Genomic DNA, 13779 nt, shown 5'->3' on the forward strand with positions numbered 1-13779 from the left:
CACTCCGGAGAAAGACAATTTCTTTGAAAGGAAGCTTTCCTTTCTACTCTGGGCAATTAGCTAAAAGACAAAGGAACCAAGAAGGAATTTCTTAAGGGAAACAGAACTGTAATGGAGGAGAAAAATCACAGAACAGACCAAGGCGCTTGGAAATAATTAGCAGAATAAAGTGATATTCTAATGTCTACATGACAGCATATAAAAAACCACCAAATTCAATGGAAATTAAGTTTATTTCTGGATATACCAACTAAAATATACGCCATATTTATTCAGAATATCATAATCAATGCAAAAATAGAACTCTCTTCTCCCCTGTAAAAGTTAAGTACAATACTGTAGGATAGTTACATGATTATTTTAGTCAGGTCTTCAGTATTAGCTTCTCAAAAGAACAAATCTATAGTTATAGACATCCAATTTATCATACAAAATATATACAAAGGCGTAACTGTAGTATAGAAAAAAATGAAGTTACCAAAATATAACTTATGTCATTTACTTTACACAAAGTGGACTCTAGTTAACTTTTCCCAAGAGCTTCACCAATGAGTCGAACGGCGACACTCTTGCCTTCGTCGGTTTGAACAACGAGCAAAGCTTCAAACTTGCCCACAGACCTGGGCTTGAACTGCACAGGCATGTTGATGTAGTGCTGGGCTCTGCAGAGAGAAAGGGGTGTCAACACCAAGGCCACGGCACACGGAGCCCCTCCAGCCTCACGATGCCTGGCGGAGAGCAAACACGGTCAAGGAAGCAGGAGCCAAGAGGCCCAGGGCCTGGTGCTGCATCTGTAGAAGCAGGAGGCCACCGGCCCCCGAAAGGTCAGGGAGCACGTGCCACCAACCGCCCCCGGGGCAGCAGGACCAACATTTACAGGGCTGGTGGGTTTTGCTCCAAATTTCATATGAAACCTTCCAAAAGTCTTCTTGAAAATTTATTTTCAGATTCTATCGAGGCAGGTAATGAATGCCCTGTGCTTAAAAGTAGTACATGGGCGGGGGGTTGTTTTTGCTCATAAAACGAGGTCCCAAAAGCTTCAAAAATACACCTTTATTCCCAGGGAATGAGACAAAGGCACTTTCCCACACCTGTGTGATGTCACCAACTTTCTGTCTTAATCATTTTTGAGTGAAACTTTACAGCTTTCAGACTCTCCTCAGAGGGCAGGGGCCCCGCCCTTGATCTCAACCACACGTGTTCAGGATCAGCCATTGGATCTGACCTGTGCTTTTGTTTCCAGCATGTTTCCTGATGAACCCAGCACAGTGGGCTAGAAATTCAGAAAACAGTCTAAGTATTTCAAACCCCTTTTCCTGCATGTAACTGATAACGCAGAATATACATATTTAAAGTCTGGGTCATTTTCCCCCAATGCATTTACCTCATTTCCCCACATCAAAGTTAAGGTGCCTTTAAAAAAACTGGTACCTTTCGACGGCACTGACAAAGGACAATTTTCTCTTTCATGTTAGCATCTCAATCCTCAGAATGACGTAGTACAATCTGCCAACCTAAGAGGCTTTTTTAACTTATGAATTACTAAAAGCATTAAAATACCCCAAGTAAATCTCTAGAGGATCTCATTATTAACATGGAATAAAGAAACCCATATTTAACTGAGGAAGGGTTTTGAAAAACATATTATGACAAACATGTATCCCCTGCTTTAGATTTACAGACACTGAATAAATGGGGGGTGCAACTTAAAAAGAACCACGGATTCACACAACTCCAGCACCAGCAGTGCGGCGAAGCAGTGACTGTGCTGTTACCAAGAGGGCTTTACGCTCTCTCCACACACATGCACACTCACATACACATGCACACTCCCACCCCCCCACAGCACACACTCACACCCCACACACATGCACACTCACACACACATATACACACGCACACTCACATACACACACCACACACATATAAACACACTGCACACACACACACACACACACACACACGGGAACACGTAATAGGAAAGCACATAGACACAACACAGAGATCTAGTTCAAAACCTCCTACCATCCAATGACGAATTTTGCAGCAGAGGCCCCAGAGCAAGCAGCAGGAGGTACAGAGGCAGGGCCGGCGGGGTGCCCGGAACCCCCTCACCCCTCATGCCCATGAACCTACAAATTACAGCAACCGTAATTTTTCTTTTTCTTTAACTTAAAATGAGCACTTTGCTGCTCCCTGGCTTCCCTCTGAAGGACACAGCAGGGCCTGGCCGCTCAGCCGCAGGGGCTGGCTCACCAGGACCTGCATGCGCTGCTGTGAGCCCAGCAGACGGGGCCTTAGCTGCAATGTCTCAGCAGAGATTAGACTTGAACAAAGTTAACAGAGGATGCTTTCGGGGGTAAGTGGAAACACAACAAATTCTTCTTAAAAAGACATGAGAAAGAGATGATCACCTACAGCCCAAGACAGAACCTTTACCAAAAAACTGCTCATTAATGCTCCTTTTCCATTAGCTCCTTCACAATCTACCGCTTTCCGTGGATGACATAAACCTGCCCAACACACGCCCTCCCCCAGCACCTCCGCCTAAGGCAAAACCCCCAGGACGTGCGGGGCTCCCGCCTACTGATCTGCAGTCAGCTGACAGTCCCCACCGCACGAGGACAGCCCGGGAGAGGGGCCTCCTGGGAGGGCGTACCCGAGGTGACGGAAGCCGCGCTACTACTTGGGGAGTGGGGTTCACGGGTCCCAGGGCAAGCGGCCCCTGAGGAAGAGAACGTGACCACAGGGGACAGGGAGGGGCTCCCCAGGAGCCTCGGCACAGACTGTCTACCCGCCACAGACTGTCTACCCGCTGAGGCCAGCCTCGCCATACTGGCCCCCTACAGCTCATGAGCCCGTCCAGGGTCCAACAGTCTCGTTCTCGGGACAGGTACAAAGCCCTCCGCGCCTGCACTGACAGCAGCCCCTGCCTCAGTTTGCGGAAGAATTCTCAGGTGAGCTCCACTTTAGGAGAGTGGACACTGAAGAGAGCTGACAAACCGCTACTTCTCCGAAATAGAAAGAAGTCATTCTTACATATGAAAAAACCAGCTTTCCCACCTTCCTTTACGTAAGACTTAAGACTTAAGCCTACGGACATGTCATGAGAGAAGACTTTTCTACGACTTAGAGTTTACTTCACCTTGTTGAACAGATCAAAGTTACTGCTTTGCACGCATGGTTTTCTTATTCATATTTCATCAAGTTTACACTGAGTTGCTAATTATTAAAGTTGATGCTGGAATCTGTAACATTATATATTTATCCTAAGTTCCATAATGAAATGCATCAGAATAACTTTACCTGCCACCAATAAAGTATAAAATTACCTTATTTAAATTTCTTTTCAAAGTATAAAAAGTTAAAAACATTTTAAAATAATATGTTTGAAGAGTATAAGCAAACAAAATGTATCTTGTGATGCTATTTTAAATGCTAGCTTATGTAAACTGCCCGAATTTTGCTTAATTACAAAATAGTTTCTCATGTTTCTAAGTTCTCTTAGATGTTGTGACATGACCTAGGCTGCAGAGAAAAGCACTGAGTGTCTAATTCAGGACAGCTTAAAATGTTCTAGCACTGGAATGGCAAGTCACCAAGTTCAACTCTATAAAAATGTCTACTTTTAGATTACTAGAATGAACACATTTTATATTTTAAAATTGGTTTTTAGACAAGTTGAAACTAAGCAAAACGCCATCTCATTTATAAAGGTTCCTTGTTAGGAATGCTTTAAGCATCACGCCTGTCATGTCAACAGCACTGCAGGGAGCTGTGCGTGATGAGGAGGAGGAAGTGCTGCTGGGACACAAGATGGGCACCCAGGCACACGAGGAAGGAGGACACTACCCGCTGGTCACAGGGGTAGGAGAAGGAAACTGAAGGTGGCAATTATGAAAATACTCTGACATGTTAACTGCCAAAATTACATTTCAATTTAGGTCGTGTGGTCTCCTGTGAAGGTCTAACAGCTCACTGGTGACCACAAACTGCCTGTGGGCCTCACTCAGCTGGCTGGTCCCTACAGCCCTGCTAGGCCAGAGGCTGCCGCATGTAATGCTATTGGGATCGAACACAAACAGGTTCTTTTTCTACAAAGGATCAAGAAGGAGCTGATTTACAAATTTCAGCTAAAATATAATTCACTTTTTAAAAATCTGTGAAAGCAAATTAAGCAAAGAACATAACATCAGAAGAGAATTTGAAACTACAGTGTATTTAATGATGAAAGCTGAAAAAGGAATGTTTATCTCCAGGTAAGTTGACTGCATCATCCTTCAGCCATAAAATGGGCAAGTGACATAAAGCCAAGTAATTTAACAAGTTATTGTAAGTAATGAGTCCTTACCAAAACTGTAGATGAGCTGAATGCAAACAGTGTTTTTTAAAAAGCTGCTAGGCTCTTCAAGGGAATTTTTTTTAAATCTGAAGGTTTCTTGAACTTTTTTTAAAAAGACTTTTTTAAAGATAAAAGCTCCTTGAAACAAAAATCTGAAGCCCGTCCAGTAAGCTGTGACAGGTATACACTGGTTTACACATAAGTATTCCACCCCCTCTGCTTCACGTTTAAAGACACACACCTGCAAAACGCTGACCAAGCTCAGGGATGTGAACGAGACACAGAGTAAACGGGAAGCAGAGTTAATAAGGCCGTTATGATAAAGTTCAAATTCAGATAATAACGGTGTTCAGGACAGATCACTTACTATCAATTTGTACTCTGTTACTAAAAAGTGTCACAATTGGGAATTTAAACAACCTATTTTTAAATAGGTGAATTGTTTCTGCAGCTCTGCCTCAGTTCAGCAGAGCCAACCTACTCTACTGACTGTGGAATGTCGCCAGTCTCAGGCCGTCATGGGAGGGACCCACAGACAAGAGCTCAGGGCAGAAAAGCGGGAAAGCTCAGCCTTAGGAGTGCTGTAAACCCAGGCCCCCCTCATCCATGTTCTCACTGAAGGGACCCGCTGGGAAAGCACCGACAGAAACCGTGATGCTCTATCGACATTGTGGGTCCTGCTGGGGCTCCCCAGGACCACCTCTCACATACTCCTGTAACGAGTCCAGGCTGCCAGTGGCTTTTCATCTCCATTTCAATTAGGAAACTGAGGCTCAGAGAAGTTAAGTCCATGGTAGCTTTCTAGGTATATTCATTGCTGACTCTGCACAACTCGTGCCTTTAGGTTGGGCTCCTGAGAGGCAGGTTTCATAGCACATGGGATGGGGGAGGGGGGACGAGAAGGGGAAGAAAGGACGAGAGGTGGAGAGAACGGTCCCCACGACTCATCTTCCAGTATCTGGAGGTAAGTGTAAGCTTCTGAGTCAGTGCTGCTGGGCTAGTAACTCAGAGACAGCCCTTGAATGCCTGCAAGTGGGCCAAGTTTTCACAAAATATAACATGTTTCTGGGACAGCCTCTTGATGCTAAAATGAAAGATCTTATAATAACTAAATTGTTTAATTAAAGATTCAAAGATGAAGATAAAATTATTTTTCAGTATTAAGTGCAACAGAACTCTACTGTTAAAATTCTAAATAACAGTGACAACCCAGTTTGAGATTTCAGCCTTTATGTACATCATATGGAAAAAGAAAATTAGCAAGACCCTAAAACAATTAACAAAATGGCAGTAAGTACATACCTATCAATAATTACTTTACATGTAAATGGATTCAATGCTCCAGTCAAAAGAGCAGCTGAATGGATACAAAAACAAGGCCCGTATATATGCTGCTACAAAAGTCACTTAAGATCTAAAGACACTCATAGACTGACAGTGAGAGGATGGAAAAAGGTATTATATGGAAGCAACCCAAGTGCCCATCAACAGATGAACGGATAAAGATGTGGTGTAGATACACAGTGGAATACTACTCAGCCATAAAGAAGAGTGAAATCTTGCCATTTGCAATAACATGAATGGACCTGGAGGATATTATGCTAAGTGAAATAAGTCAGAGAGAGACAAATACTGTATGATTTCACTTCCATGTGGAATCTAAAAAACAAAACAAATGAACAAATATAACAAAACAGAAATAGAGTCATAGATACAAAGACAAAACAGGTGGTTGCCAGAGGGGATGGGGGTAGGAGGAAGAAAGAAATAGGTGAGGGAGATTAAGAGATACAAACGTCCACAGTTCCAAAATAAATGAATCACATGTATGAAATGTACAGCGTGGGGAATATAGTCAATAACTATGTAATATCTTTGTGTGGTAATGTATCATCCTAGATTTAGTGTGGTAATCAGTTTCAAACGTATAGAAATAAAAACATATAGAAATACAGGAATTAACAGTGTTGTAGGTCAATTATACTTCAAAAACAAATGCATAGAAAAGATCAGATTTGTGGTTACCAGAGGCAGGGGGTTGGGGGAGGGAGAACTGGATGATGAGACAGTCAAAAAGTACAAACTTCCAGTTGTAAGGTTAAGTACGTACCAGGGATGTGATGTACAACACGATAAATATACTGAACATGTTGTACATTATATATGAAAGTTGTTAAGAGAATAAATCCTAACAGTTCACATCGCAGGAAAAAAAATTTTTTCTATGTCTTTAATTTTGTATCTATACGAGATGATGGTGTTCACAAAACTTATTGTGATAATCATTTCATCATGTATGTAAGTCAAATCATTATGCTGTATACCTCAAACTTACACAGTGCTGTATGCCAATTATGTCAATAAAACTGAAAGAATATATATACATACATATACCTTAAAAATAAATAAAAACAAACACATTTTTAAAAAAAGAAAATAAGCAAGGATGACAAGAAAATGTAGCCCTGATTTAAGAACAATACAGGGTTATTTGAAGAATGACAACTGGAAAATAGGATAATAAAATTTTCCCAATTAATCTGGGAAGGTTTTTGTCCTAATTAGTTAAAATTTAAATCCCTGATTCTCAGTGTAGTGAAAATAACATGTGACGCAGAAATCACTCTAAAGTTAATCACAAGATAATTAAGGTTCTATGTAAGTATATGGCTGTCAAAATACTGGGAAACAGGAGTCACGCACTAAGTCCAAACACTGCGCAAGTTTGAGTTGCTACTCGCCACACGTACCCACAGGTCACGGACTGTTTCCCTAGCAGGTTCCTTGTCTCCTTCACCACGTTCTTGGTGCTCTGTGGTGTTGGTGAGGAGGATGAGGGGTTGCAACAGAGACAGACCTCACAGTCCTAACCCCCAAGAGCAATCTCAGGCTCCTGAACACAAAGACCTGCACTAGGATGAGAACATTTTGATTTATGATAAACTCACCTCAAAGAATATTTTGAATGTTTGACGTAGAAAGGTTCTCTGGGACTTAAAAACTTGAGCTGGAATTTAATATGAAACATTTTATGAAGTTATACAAGTTAGATATTTGTGCATACTTAAATCAACATACCGTATAGCCACAAAATGAGGTAAAACAATAAATGCTCATGAAAACACTTAGGGGAAGTTTAATGAGTTTATTCTAGTTCTAACTGGAGTAAATGTTATCCAGAAATATGTTGGTGTGATAGTACAGAAGAAAACAAGAGGAAAAATTAAAAAATGAAAATATGAAAACAAATACTAAATAATTTTCAGGTAAAGGATCATGAAATTCACTTGAGTTTCTTTTCAAATAACGGTATTAAGGCATTTTAAAACTTAACTATTATAACTTAATCTATAAAACAAGCTTCTAATTATCAGGAAAATGTTTATCAAATAGTAGAATACACTTACTTTTCCAAAACCCACAGCAAGATTTCCAACTTACCAAGTGTGTAATAAAAGAATTATTTCGCAAATTGACTTTCAACGTCCTTGACTCCCCAACTCTCGTTGGCAGAAACCGATACACATCTTCTGGGGCATAAACTCCACGGTGGATGAGGTCAAGCTGCCTGCTATGGAGATAGGTCTGAAGGTTAACTATTTAAAATCCATAGTAACTTAAACTATTTGTATATATTACATTATGAAGTGTGGCTTTGTTTTCTTCCGCAACTCAGTTAAAGTAGCTCTGTAAAGGCGACTGACTAATGTGTGTTAAGACAAACTGCTGGCGGCAGGAAGTGTCCAGGGGTGCGGGGAAGCAGCTGAGACAGCAGCAGCGCTTCCTCCTCCCTGAGAGGAACTTAACATATTTTCCTTACAAGCACCTTCCTCCACAACTAAGTTAGACCTAAATGTTAGTTAACTAAAGATTATAAGAAACATTTTCATGTAAGTCAGAAAGAAAAAGACAAATACCATATGATATCACTTATATGTGGAATCTAAAATACGACACACATGATCATATCTAAGAAACAGAAACAGACTCATGGACATAGAGAACAGACTGGAGGTTGCCAAGAGGGAGGGGGGTGGGGGAAGATGGAGTGGGAGGTTGGGGTTAGCAGATGTAAGCTTTTATACAGAGAATGGATAAACAACAAGGTCCTACTGTATAGCACAGGGAACTATATTCAATATCCTGTAATAAACCATAATGGAGAAGAATATTAAAAAAAGAATGTATATATATGTATAACTGAATTGCTTTGCTGTGCAGCAGGAATTAATACAACACTGTAAATCAACTATACTTCAATTTAAAAAAAGTTAAAAAAAAACATATCCCTGAAAAAAAAATTTTTTTTTTCATTAGGTAAAACATTTACATACTACCATTAAAGCTTTGTAAGCTGCTGGTATAACATACATTTTTCGAAGTTTTTAAGAATCTACTTTCATACACTGTGTTTTGGAATGTAAATTGGAACAGCTACTTTGGGAACATTCTTTGGCAGTTTAAGGTTAAATAAATTTCTACCGTATGACCCAGCAATTCTACTCTTAGATATTTTTACCCAAAAGAAATGAAAAAATATGTCCACAGAAATACACATATAATAATATTCACTGCACCTTCATTCACAAGGGCTCCAAGTCAGAAGCCACCAAATGCTAAAAGGAAAATGAAACAATCGTGATGTGCTCCTATGATGGGGAACGAGAACTCAACAACGAAAGGAACAAACCATAGGTACACTCACCAACACGGATGATCCCGAAATCACTACGTTAAGTGAAAGCCAGACACAACTTGAGTGCACATGTGCATGAAATTCCCCAAAACTATGGCAACACACAGGAACAGAACAAATCCTGGGTGAGGGTGTGGGTGGCTGCAGAGAGGCATGCATGTGAGGACGCTCCAGGAGAGAGAAACGGTCTCTACCTGGCTGCAGTGGGGGTGACGTACGTCAATCACAGGTAAGCCACTGGGCATTTTACCGAATGTAATTATACCTCAATAAAGCCCTGGGAAAAATTCATGAGAATGACAGAAACAACATACCCAGGTATGAGAGCAGACGCCTCTGATACAGGTTGTCTTCGGGGCTTAAGTAAATTATCTATTTTAATGAGGCTATTTGTGGAAATGCGTGAATTTTCAAGCTCACGTTCTGCTTTGACACTCTGTATAAAAAAAACACAGGGTGGAGGAGGAGAAATAAACATGTGGACACTTACCTATTTGAATTCTATTACTTCCTTCCTAATTTTTAAAAAGGAGATTTAAGATTTCTAAATTCCTTTAATCACAAAATGCTTTATCTTGCACTGTTTCTTTCTCTCTCTCTTTCTCACACACACACACAAACACACAATCTTACCTAATTAAGGCAAACAAATTTCATAGAGCCAATCAATAAAGACACGTAAGAAAACTAAGATGGTAAGAATCTATAACAGAATTAATGGGATAACAATAATACCAAAAACAACAGGCCAGTTTTTCATGCCAGTTTCCCTTGGTGTCTTTAAAAAAACACACCCAATAATTTACTTAAATTCAGTGTAACACTCACGTGTCCAGAGAGCTGGAATCTCAAGGTGTGCTTCAGGTGAGGCTCTTTAAGAGGGTGACACTCAACGTCCCAAAACTGGGCATAGTCTCCTCTATCTCTGGGCAAAAACGTGATGGAGACCTACAAACAACACATCCAGGAGAGAAATTCAGACACGGAACCTTACACACATGCAGTTAGATTACCAATTCAAAGTGTGGTATGAAAAACTTGAAGGGAAAAATGTCTTTGCTTTGGCTAATTCTGCCACTAATCAGATCCAAGTATACTTTTCTTTAAGGCTTTAAGTAACATATTCCTCAAAATGTAAATTTTTTAATTTAAAAAAAGTTATTAATTACTGTAGCTCTGTAGTACAGTCTAAAGTCAGGAAGCCTGACTGCTCCAGCTCCATCTTTCTTTCTCAAGACTGCTTTGGCTATCTGGGGTCTTTCGTGTTTCCAATCAAATTTAAAAATTTTTTGTACTAGTTCTGTGAAAAATGCCATTGTTATTTTGATAGGGATTGCACTGAATCTATAGATTGCCTTGGGTAGTATGGTCATTTTAATAATATTAATTCTTCCAATCCAAGAACACAGTACATCTGTTGTCATCTTTAATTTCTTTCATCAGTGTCTTACAGTTTTCTGAGTACAGGTCTTTTGCCTCCTTAGGTAGGTTTATTCCTAAGTATTTTATTCTTCTTGATGCAATGGTAAATGGGATTGTTTCCTTTTCCCTTTCTGATAGTTTGTTGTTACTGTACAGAAATGTAACAGATTTCTGTATGTTAATTTTGTATCCTGCAACTTTAGCAAATTCATAATAAGTTCTAGTTTTCTGGTATAGAAAATCTTCAGGATTTTCTAAGCATAGTATCGTATCATATGGAAACAGTGAGTTTTACTTCTTTTCCAATTTGGATCCATTTTATCTCTCTTTCTTCTCTGATTACCGTGGCTAGGACTTCCAAAACTATGTTGAATAACAGTAGCGAGAGTGGACATTCTTGTCTTGTTTCTGACCTAAGAGGGAATGCTTTCAACTTTTCACCGTTGAGTATGATGTTACCTGTGGGTTTGTCAAATACGGCATTTATAATGTTGAGGTATGTTCCCACTTTCTGAAGAGTTTTAAATCATAAACGGATGTTGAATTTTATCAAAAGCTTTTTCTACATCTATTGAGATGATCATATATATTTTTTGTTTTTAATTAATTGATTGATCAATTCATTATTTTGGCTGCTTTGGGTCTTCGTTGCTGTGCGCAGGCTTTCTCTAGTTGCGGCGAGCAGGGGCTACTCTTTGTTGTGGTGCACGGGCTTCTCATTGCGGTTGCTTCTCTTGTTGCGGAGCACAGGCTCTAGGCACGTGGGCTTCAGTAGTTGTGGCGCACAGGCTTAGTTAGTTGCTCCACGGCATGTGGGATCTTCCCAGACCCGGGATCAAACCCGTGTCCCCTGCAATGGCAGGCGGATTCTTAACCACTGCGCTGCCAGGGAAGTCCCTGATCATATGGTTTTTATTCTTCAATGTGTTGATGTGGTGTATCACACTGACTGATTTACAGATATTGAAAAATCCTTGCATCCCTGGGATAAATCCCACTTCATCATGGTGTATGATCCTTTTAATGTATTGTTGGATTCAGTTTGCTAGTACTTTTTTGAGGATTTTTGCATCCATGTTCACCAGTGATATTAGTCTGTAATTTTCTTCTTTGTGTGATATCTTTGCCTGGTTTTGATAACAGGGTGATGATGGCCTCATAGAATGAATTACAAAGTGTTCTTTCCTCTGCAATTTTTTGGAATAGTTTGAGAAGGAGAGGTGTTAACTCTTCTCTAAATGTTTGGTAGAATTCACTATACCACAAAGCTACAGTAATCAAAAACAGCATGGTACTGGCTCCAAAACAGACACATAGATCTATGGAACAGGACAAAAAGCTCAGAAATAAAACCACCCATCTATGGTCAATTATCTACAACAAAGGAGGTAAGAGTATAAAATGGAGAAAGGACAGTCTCCTCAGTAAGTGGTTCTGGGAAAACTGCACAGCTACATGTAAGAGAATGAAATTGGAACATTCTTTAACACCATATACAAAAATAAACTCAAGATGGATTAAAGACCAGAAACCATAAAACTGCTACAGGAAAACAAAGGCAGAACACTCTTTGACATTAATCATAGCAGTACTTTTTTTGGATCTGTCTCCTAAGGTAAAGGAAATAAAAGCAAAAATAAACAAATAGGACCTAATTAAACTTAAAAGCTTTTGCACAGCAAAGGAAACCATCAACAAAATGAAAAGACAACCTACTAAAGGGAGAAAATATTTGCAAATGATATGACCAGTAAGGAGTTAATATCCAACATATATAAAAACCTCACACAACTCAACATCAAAAAAATCAAACAACTGATTAAAAAATGGGCAGAAGAACTGAATAGACATTTATTCAAAGAGGAAATGCAGATGGCCAACAGGCACATGAAAAGATGCTCAACATCACTAATCACCAGGGAAATGCAAATCAAAACCACAATGAGATATCACCTCACACCTGTTAGAATGGCTATCATCAAAAAAAGAACACAAATAACAAATATTGGCGAGAATGTAGAGAAAAGGAAACCCTAGTACACTGTTGGTGGAAATGTAAACTAGTGCAGCCACTATGGAGAAAAGTATGAAGGTTTCTCAAAAAACTAAAAATAGAACTGTCATATGATGCAGTGATTCCACTCCTGAGTATTTACCCAAAAAATTAAAAACTAAAAACACTAATTTGAAAAGATACATGCACCCCAATGTTCACAGAAGCACTACTTACAATTGCCAAGACATGGAAGGAACGTAAGTGTCCATGAATAGATGAATGGATAGAGAAGATGTAGTAATATATATGTGTGTGTGTATGTGTGTGTATATATATGTATATATATACACACACATACATATACACACAATGGAATATTACTCATCCATGAAAAAGAATAAAATCATGCCATTTGCATGCCATTTGCATGGATTTGGAAGGCATTGTACTAAGTGAAAAAAGTCAGAGAAAGAAAGATAAATACTGTATGATATCACTTATCTATGGAATCTAAAAAATGCAACAAATAAAAAATAAGCAGACTCACAGATGTAGGCAACAAACTAGTGGTTACCAGTGGGGAAAAGGAAGCGGGGAGGGGCAACATAGGGGTAGTGGATTAAGAGGTACTAACTCTTTAGGTATAAATAAGCTACAAGGATATATTGTACAACATGGGGAATATAGCCAATATTGCACAATAACAAATGGAGTATAACCTTTAAAAATTGTGAATCATTATATTGTACACCTGTAACATATGCTATTGTACAACAATATTTCAAAAAATAGAAATAAAATGTTAAAATAATGCAAACTCTTAAAAAAAAGTTATTAAAAAATTCTAGAGTACAAGACCTAAATGAGGAAGGTCTGACACCCCCCAAAATACAATGCAGACTTCCATGGAAATGCTTATGGGACCCACTGCTGGCCAAGTGGTGAAGGACTAAGGCCTCACACCTCACTGACTGCAGGGGACGAGAGGGTCCACAGGAAGGAAGGGGTGGGTGTGGGAGCAGAGGCAGAGGAGCCAGGATGCTGTGCCCACCAGAGCAGCTCTTACCCTAACTCACTTCAGAACATCACCCCGACCACACAGCTCCAAGTCAAACACACAAAATCTTTGTGTGCAGCATGTCAAAGGTCAACAGTGAGGAAGTTGAAGTATTTTAAAACAGTATTTTATAAATTTTACCAGCGTTAAGAGCTTTTTAATTAAATGTTTAGTGTTAAAAATACTGATTCCTAGTTAGGATAACAATAAATCGGTATCTTTGAGTCTGGACTTAACATTAAAATGCTTCATTGACCTAATTTCTG

At 39.5% G+C, this 13779-nt stretch overlaps 1 protein-coding gene across 3 annotated transcripts in view; it reads right to left on the reverse strand.

Annotated features, from left to right (window-relative positions):
- Positions 1-264: 264 nt before the first annotated feature.
- The window catches only part of CEP192 (centrosomal protein 192), a 79435-nt gene continuing 65920 nt past the window's right edge, over positions 265-13779 (reverse strand). The window contains exons 36-40 of one of the 3 annotated variants that reach the window (XM_082667576.1): positions 9867-9986; positions 9353-9474; positions 7784-7910; positions 7291-7349; positions 265-662 (exon numbers count right to left, since the gene is read on the reverse strand). In XM_082667576.1, coding sequence (XP_082523702.1) covers positions 524-662; positions 7291-7349; positions 7784-7910; positions 9353-9474; positions 9867-9986 — 567 coding nt within the window. In that variant the 3' untranslated portion in view covers positions 265-523. Of the gene's footprint in view, positions 663-7290; positions 7350-7783; positions 7914-9352; positions 9475-9866; positions 9987-13779 lie in introns of all 3 variants that reach the window. The other 2 variants (XM_082667575.1, XM_082667577.1) reach the window with 2 other exon arrangements.

This window comes from Grampus griseus, assembly GCF_964374135.1.
Source record: "Grampus griseus genome assembly, chromosome: 12".
Classification (NCBI taxonomy): domain Eukaryota; kingdom Metazoa; phylum Chordata; class Mammalia; order Artiodactyla; family Delphinidae; genus Grampus; species Grampus griseus.